Genomic DNA, 17,032 nt, shown 5'->3' with positions numbered 1-17,032 from the left:
GGGCGTATAACCTAAATCCACTGTTTGGGAAATCTATTGTTGTGTCCGCCTTATTATGTGGGCCAAGCTTCTCTGAAGGCCTTCAACATCAGCCACGACACATGGGAGCTGAATGCAATGGACAGACCAAAGTGGCGTTCAGCTGTCCACAAATGCGCCAAATCCTGTGAGGCCAACAGAATCGCTGCAGCAGAGCAACGCAGACAGGCCAGGAAAAGCAGTGCCAGCAAGTCCCCGACAGCCGCCACCATCCCCTGTCTACACTGCGTCAGAACCTTCCGGGCGCGGATTGGCCTGACCAGTCATCTGCGCACCCACAGAGCCCAACCCACCCACCCCCAGGATGACTAGATGGTCCTCGTTGATCCCGACGGACGAACCGCACACACGTGGGCCATTGATTTGAGAATTGAAGGGTTTAGGTGACGTTGTTAGAAATGCTTCCTTGAGGTAGTTTTTGCCCTTTGCTTTTCGGAAAAGTGTGTGTGTGTGTGTGTGTGTGTCTGTGTGTGTGTGTGTGCCACATTGTGCGTGTGTGTGTGTGTGTGTGTCTGTGTCTGTGTGTGTCTGTGTCTGTGTGTGCCACGTTGTGTGTGTGTGCCACGTTGTGTGTGTGTGTGTGTGTTTGTGTGTGATTTATTGTACTGTTTGGTTGTGCAATACTAAGAAGATTGAATATCATTGCCTCCAGCTCATGCATGCATTTTTCTATTTTTTCATTTTATTATTATTATTATTATTATTTTACCGATTTTCCTTTCGTTTCGTTTTGTTTCTGACTCCAGGGTTAAAACTCTTGTACGCAAAACAAAAGAGTCAAATTTTCTAGTGCTCAGCCTATTCGAAGAAAAAAAGAAGAAGAAAAAGAAGAAAAAAAGAGAGTATTGTTTCAGCACATTGTTCATTCTGCATGTCGATTCCTTCATTTCAACTGAATTCTGTATGAATGCAACAACAACAACAACGCATGTATTTTCCGAATTCCCTGAGAGTGAGTACATGTATGACACTGTCTCCGTGCCATGTTAACAGGTTAAAAAAAAAACTACTTCCATGTTACCTGGCGTTGCACCGTTGAGCAACACTGGGTATAGTGTATAGCGCATCTGTCTGAATGAGACTGTGCAGGTTGGTGGTTCGAATCTTACTATCTCCGACAATCTTTTGTTCATTTTGTTTTGTTTGGTTCCCTTCTGACTAGTTTCTCTGTAGTTGTTTAGTGAGTATTAGGTGATACTGATAGTAATAGTTTCAGTTTCTCAAGGAGGCGTCACTGCGTTCGGACAATCCATATACGCTACACCACATCTGCTAGGCAGATGCCTGACCAGCAGCATAACCCAACGCGCTTAGTCAGGCCTTGAGTGCATGCAAGTGATTATATTTGTGTTCCTATCAGAGTGGATTTCTTCTACAGAATTTTGCCAGAGGACAACACACTCTCGTTGCCATGGGTTCTTTTTCAGTGCGCAAAGTGCGTGCTGTACACGCCGTGACCTCGGTTTATAGTCTCATCCGAACCACTTGAGACGCTTAGTTCGATTTTACAGTCAAACTTGGGAGAAAGGGCGAGAGCGGGATTCGAACCTATACCCTCACGGACTCTGTATCTGGCAGACGAACGTCTGAAGCATTCTGCCACCTTCCATCCCTAAAATAAGAAGAAGAAGAAGAGTTTATTTCTGTCGCGCCTTTCATTGATCAAAAGACAATAATACTTAAGGTACGCCACGTCAGTGAGTAAGATATAACAAACAGAAAAGACTGTCAGACGAATGCACGCACGCACGCACGCACGCACACACACGCACACACGCACACACACACACACACACACACATATATATATATATATATATATATATATATATATATATATGTGTGTGTGTGTGTGTGTGTGTACAGACATATTGAGTACATGCAAATATACGCACATAGACACAAATATATGCATACTACATGTACATGAATACATAAATTCATATTGTAAATATGCATGCAGAAAAAAAGATTAAATTAAAAAAAAAAAGAAAAAAAAAGAGAGAGAGAGAGTATGTTCAAATAAAGGAACCCTGTGACCTTACACCCGAGTGTTATCCACTTACAAATGTGTCTTTTATTACAATACTGATCTTAATAATAACCACCGTGGAATCTCTCTCCTCTGCATCGCCAGCAAGATCTTCGCTCGCATCATACTGAACAGACTGGTTGACCATGTCTCCAACACAGTCATCCCTGAAGCACAGTGCGGCTTCCGCTCAGGCAGGGGAACATGTGACATGGTGTTTGCCGTACGCCAGATGCAAGAGAAGTGCCGTGAGCAGAACAAGGAGCTCCACATAGTCTTTGTAGACCTGACTAAGGCCTTTGACACGGTGAACCGCCATGGTCTGTGGAAGATCCTCCTAAAGTTCGGCTGCCCAGAGAGCCTAATCCAGCTGATTGCGACTTTCCACGATGGCATGCAGGCGAGAGTACAGGAAAATACTGACATGTCGGATCCGTTCCCTGTAGTAAATGGAGTGAAGCAGGGCTGCGTCTTGGCACCCACACTGTTCTTCATTCTCTTCTCTGCCATGCTGATTGACGCCTTCCAAGACTGTGACCGGGACATCTACATTCAGTTTCGCACAGATGGCAAACTTTTTAACTTGCGGCGACTCCATGCCAGGTCCAGGGTGTTTGAGGCACTGATGAGAGAGTTCCTCTTCGCTGATGACTGCGCGCTTGCTGCACACACCCATGACGACATGCAGTTCATTATGGACAGGTTCTCAACCTCCTGCAGGCGCGCTCAGATTCTCTCGCTTCCTAGGCGGACGCGTTACCTCTAGGCCATCATAAGGTCCATAACTATACTTCTTAATTAACGGTTTGCCGCACTTGTTCAGTGGTGATGTAATCAGTGTAGCTGATGTTCAGCACCTTGCGATAAAACCTCATTCCCATGGCTTGAATTTGGAAGTGAGAATTACAAAGCATTAAAAAACAAAAAGAAAAAAAAAGAGCACCAGTATGGCTTAACCATGTGGCGTTGTTCGTTCAGTACAGAGGAAGAAGAAGACATGGCGGAGTTGAGGCATTATTCACGTGCTGTGACGGACGGAGGCCGCAGCAGGCCCCCCTCCCCCCCCCCTCCCCCAGAAAAAAGAGCAAACAAGTACACATGCAAGCCAAGCCACACAGGGTTGACACTCACTACATGTGGGTGGGCGCTGTTGACTGGGGCTTGTTGACACAACCTAAATAAACAACATTAGCTGGCCCTGTAGTCCAGTCCCCCCATCTGCTTTCTTATGCTGCCATGTTGCTCTATCATTATATATATAAAAAAAAAAAAAAAAGAGGCAATAACAATAGCAAAAAAAAAAAAGGAAAAAAGAAAAGAAAAAAGGAAACGAAAAAACAGAACAGAAAAAAAAACGAAAGTAAAGAAAAGGTTATGAGGTGTGCATGCGAAAAGGAGCTGTGTGTGAATTTGTTGACCTTGTCCCCCCCCCCCCCTCCCTCCCTCTTCTCTCTCTCTCTCTCTCTCTTCCTCCACCCTTCCCCTTTTGCTAACCTATCAAAGGCAGTTGTCATGCCGGTGCTTCAATTAATTAACAGGCAAAGTTTTATTGCTGGATATTAATTTTCCCGCGAACTTGATTTCAGAAGTTCTCTCTCTCTCTCTCTCTCTCTCTCTCTCTCTCTCGCTCCTGGCAGTGGAAACATGTAAACTCAGAACAGAATGCATGAATGGACGGGCGCAATAGCCGAGTGGTTAAAGCGTTGGACTTACATCTGAGGGTCCCGGGTGCGAATCTCGGCCGTAACGGCGCCTGGTGGGTAAAGGGTGGAGATTTTTCCCATCTCCCAGGTCAACATATCAGTGTACAGACATGCTAGTGCCTGAACCCCCTTCGTGTGTGTACGCAAGCAGAAAAATCAAATACACACGTTAAATATCCTGTAACCCACGTCAGCGTTCGGTGGGTTATGGAAACAAAAACGTACCCCAGCATGCACACCCCCGAAAACGGAGTATGACTGCCTACATGGCGGGGTAAAAACGCTCATAAACGTAAAAGCCCACTCGTGTAGTCTACATACGAGTGCACATTGTCTTATCCACTCATTGAATCATTCGTTGTAATGCGGTGGTTGTTGCTGTTTCCTTTTTGTTTTTGTTTTTTTAATAGACAGGGTTTGGAATTGAGTTGGGGGTGGGGGTGGGTGTGGGGGACTGTATCCAAAGGCATACCAAAAAAGGAGTTTCTGTTTCAGTTCCAAGATGTAAAACAGTGCTGACTAATAATCAATATACACACACACACACACACACACACACACACACACACACACACACCACACCACACCACATTTGCTAAAGAACAGATAAATAAAGAGTAGCCAATGCCTGACCAGCACAAATACCCAACACCAGACAAGCACACCTCATATATATCATTGACACTACTATGATCAAATTCAAATAAGTAACCAAAATGAAAAAAACAACAACAAAAAAACAAACATAAAAGCATTGAAATGCAATACAGCGCTTACAGTACTTACACATCAGTCGCTTATTGTTACCATGTTTAATGCTTTGTTTTTATTTGTGTGTGCTCGCGGAACACATGTAAACAAGAGTGGTTAAGAAATAGCAGACTCTGTGTGTGTGTGTGTGTGTGTGTGTGTGTGTGTGTGTGTGTGTGTGTGTGTGTGACAACCGCCATTTTCCTCATCAACCATTGCACTACACTACACTACAATAATAGATAGATACATACATACATAGACTGGCAATGTTGAACATTCCCACTCTCCCTCCACCATCCATACACGTTCAGAAGAAGAAAAAAACAACAACAAAAAACAAACAAACAAGACACGTTGTTTCTGGACAGGGTCCACACTGACTAACTAAACGTTCACGTGAGCTGAACGCACTCTTGGGGCCAGACTGGTTATTCTTGTTTTCATTGGAAACACTACTAAATCACTCTCTTTCCCCCCCTCCCCTCCCCTCCCCTCCCCCTTCCCCTCCCCCTTCCCCATGTTCTCTCAGAACAAGCAGTGAGTGCTATAGAGCTGTGGTGTAGTTTGTCCTTGTGTGTCCTTGTCAGTGTTATCAGGAGAGTGGAGGGGGGGAGGGAGGGAGAGAGGGGGGAGTAGGGGGGAGGGGTTGGGGTCGGGGGGGGGGGGGGTCGAAGCGACGTTTGGCAAACACAATCTGTCAGTAACGGAAGTTTTGATAAATAATTCCTTGGGCTGTTTATACGGTTCTGAATCCACTTCGCTCCAGAGGGCAGCAGTGGTGGACGTGGGAGACGAGGGGAAGGAGGGAGGGGGGGGATGCGGGGGGGGGGAGGGGAGGGGGGGGGGATCGGGGGGACTGGGTGTTGGGGGCAACATTGCAACAATACAGACATGGCTGCATGCTGTACAGGTGAGGAGGACCAGGCAGGATGGCAGGAATGGGAATGAAGTAAAGTAACAACACATTTGAATGAATGCGGTGGATGAAAACATCATATCCGTCTTTTTTTTTTCTTTCGTTTTTTTTTTTCTGTTCCCAACTGTCCTGAAGATGCTGTATAGTAACTGGAGTTGTTGAGGCCTTCTGTGGTAGATTGGTGTTGTGTGTGTGTATATATATGGTAGATTGGTGTGTGTGTGTATGTGTGTGTGTGTGTGTGTGTGTGTGTGTGTGTGTGTGTGTGTGTGTACACTTATGAATATATATTTATATACGATTTTTTATCTGTATGTATACTCGTGTATGTAGATATATATAAATATATGTATGTAGATATATATATATATATATATATATATATATATATATATATATATATATATTAATAACTTTCACTGAGAGCGCAGAATATCTAATGACATGATGACAGCGATGTCGGGGTCAGCGATTCACGTACAAAAAGAAACAAAGGCACAGACAAAAAACATGGTACACTGATGATATACACCATCACACGCACGTAATGCTTACTACACTGACAGAAACACGCCCCGCACGTTACACACAGACATCGAGTAACACAGTAGCCTCTCTCTCTGTGTCTCTGTCTCTGTCTTTATATATATATATATATATATATATATATATATATATATATATATATATATATATATATATATATATATATATATTCCTTTTGGGTTTCATGACAATACTTTTTTTCAGTTATATGTTTTTGATTCCTTTTCCACAAAAGTACACATTAAGCAACATGGGAAACAAAACAATGAAGATACACAACAACAACAACAACAACAACAAAACATAACAAAGTTTTATATACACAACACTCACAGCCGGCATTCGCAAGAACGTATACTTCTTTCACGCGAGCACGTTCACGAGCACACACTCCTCCTCTCTCCAGCCACACGTGTTTTTATACATTATTGTCTCTGTCTTTCACTAACACACACACACACACACGCGCACGCACACACACACACACACACACACACACACACACATTCACAACGGGAATAGGCGAATGGGACCCCCCCACGTTTGTAGTCAGTGGTCAGTCGACCAGCCGAGACGTCCGTCCGACAGTGCTGTCCAGTCGTCTTGATAACCTTGACCTCCACTGCAGTGCAGTGGTACTGTAGCAACGCAGTCAGCAACTGAGCAACAATGGAACTGTGACAGGTTGCGAAGGTAAACAACACTGGGTTGCGGTGAGAGTATAGAGGGGGTGGGGGTCGGGGGGTGGGTGGGTGGGTGGGCATCGGGGGAGGGGGGGGGGGGAGCTGGGGAGAGAGAGAGGAGACATCTGTGTGCTCTGTGTCTATGTTACAAAGGAAAAAGGACAGTTGTTTGGTGTTGTTTTTCCTAATAATAATAATAACGATGATGATAAAAAGTAATAATTATCATCATATTCATAAAGACAATCAAAAGCATCATCAATTCTTATTCTCGTTGTTTATAGTCCAGCCGACCGCTCAGGGCCATATCAGGACTGTCAAACCATATAAATGCTCAACCGCGTCAACACAAAACTGTCACATCTTCAAAATAAATAAATAAATAAATAAAACATTTAAAAAAAAAAAAAAAACCCACCAAGACCAACCCACACAACACAGTTCGTGACAAAGTATTTCAACCATTTAGCTCCTTATGGCAAATAAGACTAGGCCATGCTGAAGACGCCAGCCCTTCCGTTTAATTCATCATCCCCAGATTACAAAGAGATCGTAAAAAAAAGGGGGGGGGGGAACCCCCAATACTTCAAAGCCAAACAAAAAATACATAAAAAGGTCATATAGGCAAATAACAAATGCAGAATGAGCAGCTAGTGCCCACCCCAGTGTTTACATCTCACTGTCTAAGAAAATTAAGAATTAAAAAATGTCTTTCCCAAGGACAATCACCGACATGTGTGACGGGACATTAAACATAAGTCCATATTCACACACACACACACACACACACACACACACACACACACACACACACACACACACACACACACACACACACACACGGAATTAAGAAATTGTCTGTGCTTGGCGGTGAAAGGGTTAATGTGATACAGACTGAAGTTAATGCGATACAGACTGGTTGGGTGAGCGAAGTGTACACAGGGGGTATATTCCGACCAGGAGGGGGTATGTCATGGCCTGGCTGATTTAACTCCGGGGGTTAAATTAGCCTAGGCTACCCGGGTTCTGCCACGTCGCCTTCTCGTATTAAGGTAATGTACCCATACAGGGATCCAGCTTGTGTCTCTGTCGGCTTCCTATACAATTCTTGGTTCATCGTCAGCTTCTGTTTTACGGTCAGCGGGATATCGCGTCTGCCGCTGACCGTCTATCTCTGCGCCGTTTGCCGCGAACAACGTCCTCAGCAGAGCTGCGAAGCCACTCTGATCATTACCATCGGGTGTTGCGTAGCTCCTCTGTGATCGCGAGGACCAGAATGCCATGGACGTCTACTTCAGGTCGACGCTGTGAACAATAATTATTACATAATGCAATAACAAGGAGCCTGGATGTAAGCTTACTACAGAATATCATCCATTTCCTTGATGCACGCATATACATACACCAGCGCGCGCTCACACACACCCACACGCGCGCGCGCGCGCGCGCGCGCGCCCCTTTGATGCTTTTCTGATGACAGTTTACACACACACACACACACACACACACAGAGAGAGAGAGAGAGAGAGGGAGAGAGAGAGAAGAATAATTTATTCGAGTACAGGCCATTGCCCCTCATGAAGGGGTGCAAACACATGAACATAATTTCTATAACAAAACAACAAATAATTCGCGGTCATGTCAACAAGAAACATACTTTGTTCAGAATTCTCCGACATCAGAGTTGATCGAAGTCTGTATGCTTTAAACAGATAGACTATAGACAAATTGCTAGAGAGAGAGAGAGAGAGAGAGAGAGAGAGAGAGAGAGAGAGAGAGAGAGAGATCCTACACAGGGGTTCTATAACGATTTCTTTTTTTGTTTGTTTGTTGGGTTTTTTTGTTTTGGGGGGGGGGGTTGTTTTGTTTTGTTTTTGTTTAAATGTGGCTCTTTCGATATGTGTTGTGGTGAAATGGGTGCCGCTGCAATGAAAAGAGCATTGCTAATGACAATCTTGCTGCCTCAGTCGTCTTCCTTCCTCAAAACCAGCACACAACACGGTGGTATGCTTTCTCAGTGCTGCAGCAGAAGAACAGAAAAACACACTGTAGGCACTGCCCTCACACCCCTTCCCTCCCCCCCCCTACCCACCCCCCACACCCCCCTCCACCACCTCCGCACTCCCCCTCCGCCGCCTGTTTTCTGCAGTCTGTGTTGGATCCCTTGAACTAACTGAATCTCTTGTCATTGATGTCACTACACACGAACCCTATACTTCTCCTTCTTTGTTCGTTGGCTGCAACTCCCACGTTCACTCGTATGTACACAAGTGGGGTTTTACGTGTATTACCGTTTTTACCCCGCCATGTATGCAGCCATACTCCTTTTTCCGGGGTGTTCATGCTGGATTATTCTTGTTTCCATAACCCACCGAACGCTGACATGCATTACAGGATCTTTAACGTGCGTATTTGATCTGCTTGTGTATACACACGAAGGGGGTTCAGGCACAGGCAGGTCTGCACATAATAATATGTTGACATGGGAGATCGGGAAAAATCTCCACCCTTTACCCACCACTGAGGCGCCGTTGCCGAGATTCAAACCCGGGACATATGATTGAAGGTCCAACGCTTTAACCACTCGGCTGTTGTGCCCGTCGAACCCTATACAGTATGTCTTCATCCTCCTTCTTTTTCTGCGTTCGTGGACTGGAGCATCCCACGTTCTCTCGAAGCCCTATGTCCTGTTTTTATCCCAGCTGTCGTGGAAGCAGGAAGTGTGCATGCTGGGTATGGTCTTGTTTCCCATAATCTACCGATAAAGGGATCTTTAACGTGCGTATTTGATCTTCTGCACACACACACACACACACACACACACACACACACACAAGCATGTCTGCACATCTGTTGACCTGGGAGATCAGAAAACTTTCCACCCTTAATTAATTGATTAATTAATTAACTCACCCAGAAGCCAAGGCTGGGATTCGAACCCTGGACTCTCAGACTGAAAGCCCAACGCTTTGATAACCACTCGGCTGTTGCGCCAGTCCCCCAGGCTGTCTTCAAGACACTGCCGTCTTTTGTAAGTGTAGATAATATACACGTATGATTTCATTTCACCTTTTGCACCTTCTCGTTAGTTAATGCAAAAAGGCAGCTTGTTGGCCATATTGTTAGCCATCAACATACAGAGAGAAGCTGAGATTTGGATACAGGTTATGATCCGATTCAAACCGTGCCTTTGGGTTGGGTTTGAGTAACAACTTGGGACAGGAGTGCGGTCAAATTCCATTTATTTCAAGCTAACAAATGGGAAGTAACTCTAACGTCCGATGTTTGGAATGATTGCCCTTATGTCCCGAACGGTCTCAGTTGCGAATCTTCGATAAAGAATTATGATAACACATATGGTTTTAATTCCGAAGGAACACAATAAACACCATTACACCTCTCCGGCAGAGAGAGAGGAGGGAGGAATGGAAGCCATATCATCACCATGTTATGAAACAACACTTGGAAGGCGAATTAATCACCTTCGCAGTCTTTTTGCAAATCCTCTGCACCAGTTGAACTTCACGTCACTTGGGTATTTTGCCGCTCGGCTGGCGAACTAAACCAGATTCTTGGAAAGCAGTCAGTAAATGTTTTCGTTGAAGGGGGGAGGGGAGGGGGGTTGGAGGTGGAAGCAGCAGTGATGTGGCAAGCCGGCTTTGAAGAGTTGGCGTTTTGTTGTTTGTTGTTAACCGGCAGCTTTTTATTTGTTCGTGCCTTGTTTATATTCCTGTTTCATGTTCCCGTCCCCACACTGTTTCAGCTTCTGCTGCTCTTGTTAGAACAACATGAAGCGCAAGAAGAAGTAAGGAAGATTACTCTCTCTCTCTCTCTCTCTCTTTCTTTCTCTCTCTCTCTCTCACTCTCTCAGCAGCAGCAGCAACACCAGCAACAGACGGTTTAATAGGGTGTGTGCGTGTGTTTACACAGGTGTCCATACTGAGCGCAAAAACATTTCAGAAAACAAATTCTCTCCCTTGCCGGCTGCACACACAAACACACGTACACTGTCATACTCTCTGTCTGTCTGTCTGTCTCTCTATCTGTGTCTCTCTCTCTCTGAACTTTATTTTCATCCATTGTCTCACCACTCAGTCGAAACTTTTGTGTCGAAGTGTGATGGGTTTTTTAATTTTTGTTTTTATTTAATTTAATTTCCATGTACAAGATAGAGAAACAAAGAAGTATACCTACAGTCCAAAGCCGGTTTAACTTTGATTGACTTTGGTGATGACATTTAGTAACATGATTAGCGTTAATCTTTTTCTGTTATTGTAAGTTTCTGAACCGGCGCTAGCTCGCGCTACATATTCATATCTACAATACAGTTTACGCCAAATTCCGCCGTTGTTACTTCTTCAGCTTTAGTGGCTGGGTCAGTCGGTTATTGCTGAAGTAAACATTTAGTGAACTGAGTGTGCGTATGAATCTGAGTCTGAGTCTGAGTTTCTCTCTCTCTCTCTCTCTGTGTGTGTGTGTGTGTGTGTGTGTGTGTGTGTGTGTGTGTGTGTGAAATAAACATTGAGTAAACTGTGCGTATGAATCTGAATCCGAGTCTCTCTCTCTCTCTCTCGGCTCTAACTAGTGTGCCTAAGTATCCATTCAGTCAGTAGCCAGTCCAGTATCAGTACATTAAGTGCAACTAAGTCAAAACACAAACAGCATAAACTTCTGTGCAGCCGTTAAAAAAAAAAAAAAAAAAAAATCTATGAAAACGAAACCAACGCAATCACTGAGAAACTGAGACATACGGGTACGAGCACACGGAGATCTGAGATACCCGGGATACAGAGAAAACTGTTGAGAGAAACAGGGACAGACAGGACATAGACAGACAGAAGGGCTGCCAAAGTCATTTTGTATGGGGAAAAACATCACTGAGATCAGTACGGACGTTGGCGCTTGCCGTGTAGACCGGGCGTGGGCTTATGATGATATATGTGTGTGTGTGTGTGTGTGTGTCTTTGTGTGTTAGTGAAGTCAGAGAGTGACAGTTTCAGTTTCTCAAGGAGGCAACACTACGTTCGGATAAATCCATATACGCTACACCTTATCTGCCAGGCAGATGCCTAACCAGCACCATAACCTCAATGCGCTTAGTCAGGCCTTGAGTGCATGCGTAATCATATATTATTTGTATACCTATCCGAGTGGATTTCTCCCACAGAATTTTGCCGGAGGACAACACTCTCGTTGCCATGGGTTCTTTGTCAGTGCGCCAAGTGCGTGCTGCACACACAGAGGACCTCGGTTCGATTCTCCAGTCAAACTTGGGAGAACTGAAAGGGCGAGAGCGGGATTCGAACCCAGGCCCGCATAAACTTTGTCTTGGCAGCTGAGCGGCTTAACCATTCTGCCAGGGAATAAAAGCACAACATAAACCGCATCTCAGGAAATCGACACCGTGTACTAGCTGCATGAGGAGGAAATAATATACTACCATTTTCAGTGCCTAAGCAATTTAACACCATCAGTATCAGTATCAGTAGCTCAAGGAGGGGTCACTGCGTTCGGTCAAATCCATATACGCTACACCACATCTGCCAAGCAGATGCCTGACCAGCAGCGTAACCCAACGCGCTTAGTCAGGCCTTGAGAAAAAAAAATAAAATAATAAAAGAAAAGAAAATAACAAAAATAAAAAATAAATTAATAAATAGATAAAATAAATAAATAAATAATAATAGATAATACAAAAAAATATACTACTACTACTAATAATAATGATATTTATAACACCATGAAGCAATGCACAACTGATATCTCATTTTGAATTTGTTGCCAAGACTGTGCCAAGATCGTAGTTCACGCAAACGAAGACTGTGCCAAGATCGTAGTTCACGCAAACGACAGACTCAATACCACAAATAACCGAAAAATGGGTAATCAAACCATACCATTTTACACACAGTTAACTTAATAAAGGAACATCATTCAAAGCAATATTTCCTTCTGGCGACTCGATCTGACATTAAGGAATCAGCAACTTGACAAAGATTCAGTTTCAGTTTCAAGGAGGTTTCAAAGGGTGCGGACTGATCCATAAACGCTACACCACATCCGTGTGCTGTATAAAATATAAAAAAAGACCCAAAAAAAAGAAAAGAAGACAAATGCCTACTCTTAGTATAAACACAACACGCAGATCAGGCCTTGAGATTATACCCCAAGATTGTCACAGCGTAAAACATAACAGATGATAAAATCAACAGCCAATCATTATGTGCCCTACATTCCATGCAGATTACATGCTAATGTTACAGTTCAAAAGAGATATTACTGATATTAAAACAACAACAACAACAAAAGATCCTGTGTATGGGTGTGGCCGAGATATGCACGAGAACGAATGCATGTACGTAAATAATAGACCCATGTCTATGTGTCTCTGTGTTTGTACCTATCAATGCGTTTGTAGTTTTATTTGATTCGTTATCAATACATAGACCAGCCTGCCGCCAGCACTTGTCAATACCAGTAACCATGACTCAGAATGGAACTAAAGAATTGAAAAATTCGCGGCAATACTTTGGTTGTCCCGGCCAGAGCAATACTTCTTTTAGGAAGACCACCTGCTGACAATGATTATTCATTTCATCAGAACACACAATGAGAGAAAAACAACAGATGTTGATCATAATAATTATTCTCGTCTGCATCAGTGATCAGTTTCATTGAGGACTGACAATACTGTTGGGGATACTGACATTCACCGATCAAACTATACGGTCGTAAATTGTGTACATTTGTTTCTGCAGCTGTTTGTTCTGCAAGCCCATTCGAATTCTTGTCATTTTTGTGTTTATTTGTTATTTGGTTACCATGCAGTGTTAATAATCATGTTACTGCGGCGACAATTTGTATTCGGTCTTGTTATTTGCAGCGGTTGCGCTGGCAATGGATAAAACCTACCCTGACAAATTCATTGTCCCTCAGCGTTTTCATAAACATCACCTCTGTGATAACGTACCTCAACTAAACGGTTATTAATAATGATAATAATATTTTTTGTTTGTTTGTTTGTCCCGATTCTCCTCGATGAACGAATGAAGTGAAGCAAGGGAAGTAAGCCATCCCGATGAATAAAGTTCCGATTGTCTCCCATTAGATTTTGTTGGTTGCTCTGCGAGTTGAAAGTAGTTTATTAATTTTTGCGGGAATGAGAGGAAAGGTCGAGGATCTTGAGAAGCAAAACAAACTATGGTGAGAATGAGAATCAAGGACTGAAGTGGCATATGTATTATGATGGATTAAAAGATGTCTGGCTGGCATCGACCATTGTCCCCGCTCTCTGACTTCTCCTCAGGTCTTCTTAGACTATTTTTTTTCTATTGGGTACATGCGTCCTCCTAGTTCTGTCGCGTCTATATCGCCAGAAGTGGCGTCTGCGACGTACACTACCAGATCCAGATCCTCACAGCACTGACAGCCACATTGAGTCTTCCACGACAGCCGTCGGTGTGTGTGTGTGTATGTGTGCGTGTGTGGTGTGGTGTGGTGTGGTGGTGGTGGTGTGGGTGTGTGTGTGTGTGTGTGTGTGGTGTGAGGTACCTATCAAACACTTCGGTATTGCCATACGGGCCGCAACAAATAGTCAGTGTAGGTTTGGGTAGTTGCGAACAGCGCCACTAGTACCTAACTGCGAACGATTCGTGTCAGTACCGGCCGCCCCACTTCAAAGTCGGCGTTCTTAACAGATGCATTTCACAATTTAGCGGCGTCTGCTCCGAACTTTTTCTAATACCTTAATGGATATACATCCCCAAGAACCAGTCAAACATCAGCTATTTCTGGCTATTTCCGCGCTCTTTCTTCTCTTAAGTCGCGCACCACTGCCGCCCAAGGTTACGAATGTGCTCTCAAAATCCTAAAATCAAGGGAAGCATGTGAGGACTTGAACTTTGACACAGTTTGAAATAGTTGATTTGATCGGATATGACGAATGTGCATTACCAGTGCTGGGAGATTTTTGTTCTTTTTAATAACATAAACAGATAAATACATATTCAAATCATCACTAAAAACAAAAACAACACACAAATAAAAAGGAAAGAGAAATACTGAATATTGAATATAGCATTAATGAGAAAGAGAAGAAAATGAAGAAAGAAGGAGAAAATGACATGACACATAAAAAGGAAGGGAAGAGCACATTTCTGACAGGAGGATAATACACAAAGAAAAGGGCATTTCATCATACTTTCCATACATATACAGTACGTGTCACGAGTCCATGACTCATGTATAAACATCAACAGTCAAAAACATACATACATTCGCACATATACACTTGTAATTTTACGCATGTATACATACACACACTGATACACATACGCACATACATATGCATACACACACACACACACACACACACATATATATATATATATATAGATATATATATATATAGATATATATAGATATATATATACATGCATATACATATATATATACCCACACATACACACATAATCATGTGCACATATCCATATATACATACAGATTTATACATATATATCCACACACACACACTCACATATTATTTTTTGTTTGTTTGTTTGTTTATGTCATTCGATCAACGACAAATAATTAATCCACTAATTCCTTTCAAAGTCATTCATATAGTCTCAATTCTAAACAATGTGCATACTTTTCCCGTTTATATTGTTTCTTAAGTTCCTCCTGGTATGCTTTAATAGTAGGTTTGGATTTACTGAATCTACATTTATAGACGGATATAAAACTTAGCAAAGAGCAATACGAGATCAAATATGTCGGGGTTTTGTTGTTGTTGTTTTTGTTTTGTTGTTGTTGTTGTGGTTTTTTTTTGGTTTGTTTGTTTGTTTGTTTTTTGTCTGTGGCAAACAGCACAAGTTAATTTAACGTCACTGAGTTCAGCACAGCGTTAACATTTTTCCTTCAACATTTTTTTAAAGTCAGCCCAGAAACTCTGTGAACATTGACAGAACCAAAGGTAGTGATCAGTCAACCGTATATTTTTCAATATAACAAATATCACAGCTAGGAGAATTTAAGAAAGCATCATATTGGTGACAGATCAAAACGTCAGTTTTGACACGAACCTGCAAAATAGTGTCGTTTGCAGTTGGACCATACAGGATATTTTGACGTTAGTCTATTTGCGAACGATGCTGCACAGTTACTGAGCCGACTCGACAAACCGTGTGTTTGTGTACAGTGTGTGGTGTGTGTGTTTAAATGTCTGTTTGTGTGCATGTGTGATCAAAACCAAAAATACAACAGTCTGGTGCGATGTTCAATGATATGTTTTGTCTAATGAGTTAAAGACCTGCGTCTACATGTACCCTAAACAATCGTTCGCAATTAGACTTTCCCGTTCGCATATACCCTCAAGATCACAAGATAATTCATTGTCCTTAAAAGGAAATGCTTGGTGTGTTCAGCTGGCACACAGTTAAATTCTATAGAGTAAGCACACACACGTCACAACTGAATGTGCACACCATCAGTAATTAAAAGTCAATCAGCTCACTGAACCAGGCAGCTACAGTAGGCACCAACCCATCAATTCAGTCAAAAGCACTCAGTCACACAATCAGTGAGTCGATCTAGCACATAATAAAGGTGGTGAGGGGTGTCACAGTTCCGTGAACCGTGCAAGCGTATGCGGTGTCAGTAGGGAACGGGGAAGGAGGGGAGTGAGGGCTGGGGCCGGGGGAAGTGCTGGGGGCTGGGGTACAGTTCAATAAACCGGGAAAGGGGATGTAATGGGGTAAGGAAACAGGGAAGGAGGGGGGAGGTAGCGCTGGAAGGTGGTGGGGGTGGGGGGTAACTTATCTAAATAAGTACTGGAATGGCAGATGGTGGCACCAGTTCAGACCTCGTTGGTTCTTCCCCTGAACTCGTTCACTGAGGCCTCTGATGGCGGACGGGATGAACACGGCTCTGAAACGCGTTGTCCTGCACCACATCGACAGCACTGAGCCCGGCTATTTCAAACATCGACAAAACGTTGACAAGAACTGATGAGTAGACGAACTGTTCTGGTGCAACCAGTCGGAGAAAGCCTTCAACTGAAAACAAACGAATTACGTTTGATATCGACATATATTAGCTTCACAGTGCACACGTTGAGCTCTCGCTTCGACTGCACCGTTCGCAAGTTGACATAGGCCTACCCAATAATGCTTGTGAACTGACATATCATGGCTGACCGAGTGGCCATTCAGTACTCAGCTCGGTGTCGAGTATGACACTGACCTTAGTCAGTGATGTACGGGCCAAATGAGACTGAATGTCATACACTGAGTCTTTGATCATGTTATGTTAGTAATTGCATCGCGTCAACTCCGGCAGTTGAAGCCGCGGGATCATTACT

At 43.4% G+C, this 17,032-nt stretch overlaps 1 protein-coding gene across 1 annotated transcript in view; it reads left to right on the top strand.

The window, feature by feature from the left end:
- Positions 1-7,983, top strand: part of LOC143285288 (S-adenosylmethionine sensor upstream of mTORC1-like) — a 58,507-nt gene extending 50,524 nt beyond the window's left edge. The window contains exon 6 of the mRNA XM_076592550.1: positions 7,924-7,983. Within this exon, the coding sequence (XP_076448665.1) occupies positions 7,924-7,983 (60 nt within the window). The remainder of the gene's footprint in view (positions 1-7,923) is intronic.
- Positions 7,984-17,032: the final 9,049 nt, after the last annotated feature.

Source organism: Babylonia areolata, chromosome 8, assembly GCF_041734735.1.
Source record: "Babylonia areolata isolate BAREFJ2019XMU chromosome 8, ASM4173473v1, whole genome shotgun sequence".
Classification (NCBI taxonomy): domain Eukaryota; kingdom Metazoa; phylum Mollusca; class Gastropoda; order Neogastropoda; family Buccinidae; genus Babylonia; species Babylonia areolata.
Note: the sequence above shows the minus strand (reverse complement) of the source record. Positions and strands in the feature narration are given on the sequence as shown.